Source organism: Diospyros lotus, chromosome 11, assembly GCF_014633365.1.
Source record: "Diospyros lotus cultivar Yz01 chromosome 11, ASM1463336v1, whole genome shotgun sequence".
In the NCBI taxonomy this organism is placed as follows: Eukaryota; Viridiplantae; Streptophyta; class Magnoliopsida; order Ericales; family Ebenaceae; genus Diospyros; species Diospyros lotus.
In genome coordinates this window covers 24,056,894-24,063,693 of record NC_068348.1, presented here as the reverse complement: position 1 = coordinate 24,063,693, position 6,800 = coordinate 24,056,894, and the positions used below count along the sequence as shown (strand labels likewise).

Below are 6,800 nucleotides of genomic sequence, written 5' to 3'. Positions count from 1 at the left end.
ATGGAGTTGAAGTTTCTGCTTGGCTACGTGTTCGAGCCTACCGACGAAGTGCTCATCGAGCATTATCTGTTGAAAAGGATGACCGGGGAGATATTACCGGTGGCCGAACTTAATCTTGTGAGTGAGTGCAATCTCTACAGTGAAGAGGGATTGCAGGAGGCATTTCGAAGAATTCAAGAATTAGAGGACAAAGAAGAAAATGACGAGGACGACGACGACGTTAGAGAAAATAGTTTGGATCATTTCATCCCTTCCCCGACATTCAATAAGGAGCTCTTCTTTTTCACGCCGCTGAGGAAAAAGAGTCACAACGGCAACAGAATCGATAGATCGGTGGGAAAGGGAACTTGGAAGGGGCTGGACAAGGGACATCCAATTTTGGACACTCAAGGCAGGGTTATTGGGATGAAGAAAAGCTTTAATTATGATAATAAAGGGTCAGCCCAACACCTTCAATGGGACATGAAGGAATATAGTCTTGACGGCATCTGTCTCCAAAATCCAAATATTAAGGTAACATCATTTTCATCCATACGACCATATCTCCCACCTCTCTCTCTCTCTCTCTCTCTCTCTCTCTCTCTCTTACTCTCTCACCCCCTCTATATGTATATGTTTATCGTCTGCCATATACAGACAGATATGGTTTAATTTTCTTCTTGAATCTTGATCTTTTGATTATTCCCTATATAGTTGTGTTTTCTGTCTTTGTAATTTGAAAGATTTTATTGGATCTCTCTCTCTAACCATTAATTAATTAGTTCTTGCCAAGATTAATGCATTTTTCTTTCGTCTGATGTGATGCAAATCAAGGACTACGCGATTTGCAAGATCAAAAAGAAAGCCAGAGCCAGAGGGAGAAAGCGTGCGAGAATCGAGAACCACCAAGTAGCAGAAGAAGAAGAAGAAGAAGAAGAAGAAGCTGGTGAATCATCATCTCATTCTCATGTGGGAGCTGGAGCTGGAGCTGTTCTCTCCAGCATTGAGATTGAGAAGCAAACACTAGAAGAAGAAACAGCTGCCGCAACTGATATCTTCAATAATAATATTGAAGACGATGCCGCCCATGGTTGGGTCCTCTCACATATTAGTTTTGACGATTTAGACTTTTGAAACAGATAGAGATTTTTGTTGTTTATTACTGTTGAGTGATAGATAGATATTGGACGTTATGTTTGCAAGTAGATTAGCTGTTACTGTTGAGAGTAAGTGCATTATCTTATTCTTGATCCTTATGTAAAATTAAAAGTTCAATTGTTTGTAATTATATTAATTACAATAATTGTTTGTGTACATAACATTATGTCATTGTAAATTTTCAAAATCAAAATATTGTGTTAGCTTTTTACATATATTTATATATATACATGTTGTGATTACGTAGGTATGTATGTGCCTCCTCGTTCCTCCAAAAGGAGGAGTTAATTTGTTGTGATTAAGCATCACTTGTTGTTTTATAGTTTCATCTTTGGTTAATTTATTTATTTGTTGTATTATGCTAATTATGATAAGAGACACAAGTAGGGTAGCTAGTTTTACTTACAACAAAAGGAAAAGTAGAAATTGCATTCATAATATATGTTAATAATATATATTAATTAACATTAATAATAGTACTGTCTCTATATATTTCTGATTTATATGGAAGAAAAAAAAATTGATTAAGATAAAAAAATATATGTAAGAGTAATGCTAATCATAATAGTTAAGATGTAATAAATTTATTTTTTTTAATTTGTTTTTTGTTCTTAAACTAAAACAATTCTATTAGTTAATTAAATATTTAAAAAAATATGATGATACTTTTATAAATAATGGATCAACAAATTTATTTAAAAATAAAAATAAAATACAATAAATTTAAAAATAAAGTACTATTGTGCCATGGTAAAATGGTTCTCACAAAAATATGTTTTTGGGCATCACGAAGCTTCTAGGCAAAACTTCCAGGCAACTAAGGGGTTTTCATGCATCACGAAGCTTTCGGGCAACTAAGGGGTTTTCAGGCATCGCAGAGCTTCTGGGCATTAGGGAGTTTCTAGCCAAAGCAAAGGACCTTTCGAGCAAATAAGAAGTTCCCAGGCACGAAAAAAACTTTTTGGACATGACTAAAGAGTTTCTGGCCATAAGGGACCTTTCGAGCATGACTAATAGCTTTCGGGCATAAAAGATCTTTTGGGCATGACTAAGTTTTCGAGCAAGGTACTTTCAAGGCATAAGGGACCTTCCAGGTAGATGTAGAGACTTTCTGGGCATTGGCGAGCTCTGGCCAAAGCTATAGACTTTCCAGGCATAAGGGATCTTCCTAGTAGATGTAGAGACTTTTCGGGATTGTGTACCTTTCTGGGCATCATGTACCATTCTGAGCAAGAACGATACTTTTCAGGTAAAGGACCCCTTCTAGATTATTGACACGTGTCCCTTAAAAGGATTCTCATGACCGTGCCCTATAAATACCTAGCTACAAGACCAAGCAAATGGATTTTTTTCCATCTCTAGTAACCTCTGAACACTTCTCTAATTTCTATTACAATAGTATCATTTTCGGAATACTAGCTTGACTGTCAAAGGGTCTTCGGGGGAGAACACCCTCAGAGACCTTCTAACCTATTTCGTAGTCTTGGTAGCAACGTAGGTGGAGAACCAATTAGCAACATCAATTGTCTCAGGGTATACTTTCAAGGCATACATTCGGGGCATACTTTTTGGGCATACCTTCAGGGTACACATTTAGAACATACCTTTAGGGCGAAGTTTCAAAGCACACATTTGGGACATACCCACTTCACAAAATTTCAATTATTGTATTTTGGGCAACAACAAATACAATTGTTACCGTTATCCGTATTCTAAATGTTTTTAAGTGGCAATCAGTTGTGTAAATCTTAAATCTAAGATAAAATCAATCAGAACAATCAAAACATAATATTACTCAAGATTGAGAAATTGAACCATCTAAATTAATATAATAAATCACAATTAACTTGGATTATTTTTTATAATTAAGTTGTACCTAATCTTGACAATTAAATTAATAAATCTTAGTTATTTTTTATTAACTTGGATTATTGTTTATATTATGTTTCCTAATTTTTAAATTTATGATAACTGAGCTGTTAGAATGCATGGAATATTTTTCATGTTCTAGCACCGTTATGCGATATAAGGGGTAGATTCGTCGTATTATTCAAACCTCATTATAAAAGAAATTATTAAACGATACAAATTCATTGATATAGAAGAATAAAATTTAAATAACAGTTATGTTTTTTGTGTGAATAAATAAGAGAAAATAATTGGGCAACTAAAATTCCTTCCTTTATGAAAAAAGGGGTGTAGATGTTGGTTTTTAATTATTAAACTCTATTTATAAATTAATTAATAAATCATCTATCTTTTCACCATTCACTTAAAATATTTTCTAAAATCATAAAAAAAAAGACTGGCCAGTGGCCACATCTACACGTTTTATTTGAACGTGCCACCTTCTCACTCGACATTCTTAAATTTCACTAAGTTATATATAATTTGTGTTGCATTTTTAAAATCATACCTATTCTTTTAATATTTAAAAAAATTTACATAGCATCTCATGTAACATAATCTAATAGCAGGAGATTAATATAATATAACTTTTAGACAATAGTCAATATAATTTTTCGAACATTGAAAAGTACTCTTTACATTTATATTAAATGTTGAAATTCACTAAATTCCCTTAAAATAACTGCAATGTTTCAATTAATCTTAAACAATTACATACTTCTATTAATACAAGTCAATTAAAAATAAAAATATCAAACTTACCCTTAAGCGGAAGAAAGTGACCTCAATTGATAATTTGAGAGAGAAAAATAGAAAAAAATTAAAAATAATGTAACCGTGTAAAAATTATATTATTTTATTACTATTCTTTTTCATAAAAAAATTAGAGCTCCTTTATCTTTATTTTGTTTTCAATTTTATTATTTTGAAAATAAAAATAGAAAATCACATTATTTGATTGTTTGCTTTTGCATTCAAAATTTTTAAAAAGATTTGAAAAATAATGGAAACAATAAATAACTACTTAAAAGAAAATAAAAAATTGGATTTTAAATAGTATAATTGCTTAAAACACAATTTTTTGGCTGAGTTTATAACAATTTTTTGCCATAATTGTTGTCAAGAAGCAAGATATAATTTTTAAAAGAGTTGAAAGCTTTTATAAACATGTTTTGAAATTTAAATATTTCAAAAGAAACAATTGACTAATTCTATGAATTTGTTGACATTTTTTGTTCTAATAATATTAAAACGGCTAGTTTTTCAGGCATTTAATGTGGGGCGATGGTCATTAAATTTAATTTTTGTATTTGGTCGACTAGAAAGTTATAAATAGAGTATGAAGGAGCTTGAGGGAGAGCTAATGAAGAAGTGTACGTGTTCAAGCTAATCCCCCATCTCATATTTCTCTTTAAGTTTTCATTTTTCATTCGAAGGAAACGTGAATCTATTGTAACATTTGTTATATCATTGGATTCTTATATTTGTGCTTTATAATAATTAAGAGAGCTATTTCTTAGATTTTCATTAATTGTAAAAATTTATTGTTGTGTTGCCTAACTTTTGAGCTAGAGGGCTTATCGGGTATTGATAGAAGATTTGTATCTACATATCTTATTGCTAGAGGCCCTACTTAGATACAAGTAGAAGGTGTTAGTGAATTTGAAAATCCTTAGTGATGAGCTAAGGTAGTGGATTTGGTCAGTTGAATCGAATCACTATAAATCTTGTGTCATTTGTATCTTTCTTAATGGCATACAAAAAATCAAGTTTTTAAGTTAGAAGAATCGTTTAAATTGATTCATCAAAATTGGTTTTGAAACACTTGAGAAATGAAACAAGTTTTTATAAAGTAAAGGCCAAACTATTGACCACATGTGAGAAACTGTCAACTACTTAAGGTCTTGTTCTCGACTGGCTACTAAAGCCCGTTGACCAGTCAAATGCATGCTTTCGACTAAGAGTAGTCGATAGCCATTGCATCAAAATTGGTAGACTGTTTTTTAGCCTATCAACCATTTTCTTTACAGATTTCTCAAAAGGCTAGTTTTGTAGCCCTCCAACCATTTCCAAATGGCCAAAATTTTCAAATCCCATAAAGAGCTCTATAAATTCAAATAGAAAGAGTTAGAGAATTACTGCTAGATTCAAGTTTCAAAATCTTACACAAGTGCTCAAGTATTTTCAAATTTTTCTCAAAAGGCTCTGTTTTTCATTTGTATTATTTTTTTCCAAACCTTGTACTTAATTTTTGATAGACTTTGTAATTGAGATATTCATCTCTCAAATCCTCTCTTATTGTAATCTCATTCTATTTGCCTAGCAAGGTTGCTAGAAGACCTACTTTGCAAAGTAGAAGGTTGTATTCATAGTCTTGGTTGAACCACTATATATAAATTGCTTGTGTCTCCTTTTCATTTATTTTTCATTTCATTAATCTTGATAAAAATTATTCTCAAACACTATTATTTTGCACTAAAACCTTACCATTTGGCAAAAAATGTTCAAGTTTAATCAAAATTTATAATTACCCAATTCACCCCCCTCTTAGGTGTTTGGTACCATTGCTTAGACAAATTCTAACATACACTTATTATGTCACAATATTTCTTCCTCATTTCAAGCAAAGATTTTCATATCTCAAATAATTTATTTTTTTAAAACATCCAGTTCACCCTTTCTCTTGGGTGTGTAGTGCCATATTTATTCAAATCTAATCAAGAATTGTGTATTTGAAAATTCAATCAAAAAACCATATTTATTGAGAAAATTAAAAAGTCATGAACCAACTTAATAGCACCAAAAGTCATGTCTCTAAAAGGGTCATTAATTTTAGAGGCCGATTGATGACTAATGTTCAGGTATGCATCTAAGATAACACTCAAGACCTAGTTCTTCACCAGAGAGAGTTGGGACTATATGGTTGCATTAGCTCAAGAATCTAAAATTTTCCATATTTGTGCCTGGGTCAAATGGTTGGTAGAAGGGCATCAGTGTTCTAGATTCTTTTCCAAACCATGATGGCTCAGTGAAATAACCATTATGTCTTGAGTATTTAGAGGACAAATGGTTTGAATTCAGAGTTTCCAGATAAAGTAGTGGACATTATAGTGTCCTCCTAACAATATCTCATTGGGTCTCAAGCTCGATCGAAAAAAGTTTGTAGCTTGAGGATGTTGCCCTCTTTATGGATAAGCAATTGACTCGAGCAGTGGATGGGGCTTACTACATCTTTGACCCTTGAGGAAGTTAAGTAGTCTTTTTTTCGTATGGGTGATGATAGTGCCTGGGCTTGACAGTTTTATTGTCAAATTTTTTAGGAAAGCTTGGGATGTGGTGGAGGTGGTCAAAAACTTCTTTTCCATGGGATATCTATTGGGGAAGGTTAATGCTACCACTATTAGCCTTATTCCCAAAGTCTCTCATCCTGATACGCGTAGCCAATTAGACCAATTTTTTGTTGTAATATCCTTTATAAGGCCATTACAAGATTTTGGCTAACAAACTCAAAGTGGTACTCTCAAGTTTGGTTAATGAGTTCCAAACTACTTTTGCTAGGCAGAATAATGTTTTGTTGGCACAAGAGTTAGTCTACCAGTACCATCTTCATAGGGGTTCCTTGTGTTGTGCGATAAAAGTCGACCTAGCTAAAGCCTATGATTCTTTAAAATGGGATTTTTTTTTTTTATGGTTCTTCATCTAATGAATTTCCCTTCTCAATTTTATAGCTAGATTAAGGAGTGTATTACGACTCC

The 6,800-nt window shown here is 32.4% G+C and overlaps 1 protein-coding gene across 1 annotated transcript; it reads left to right on the top strand.

Moving 5' to 3' along the window:
* Positions 1-1,113, top strand: LOC127812788 (NAC domain-containing protein 2-like). Its single transcript, XM_052353318.1, has 2 exons — positions 1-513; positions 814-1,113. Exons 1-2 carry the CDS (start codon positions 1-3, stop codon positions 1,111-1,113), a joined length of 813 nt encoding a protein of 270 aa, XP_052209278.1.
* Positions 1,114-6,800: the final 5,687 nt, after the last annotated feature.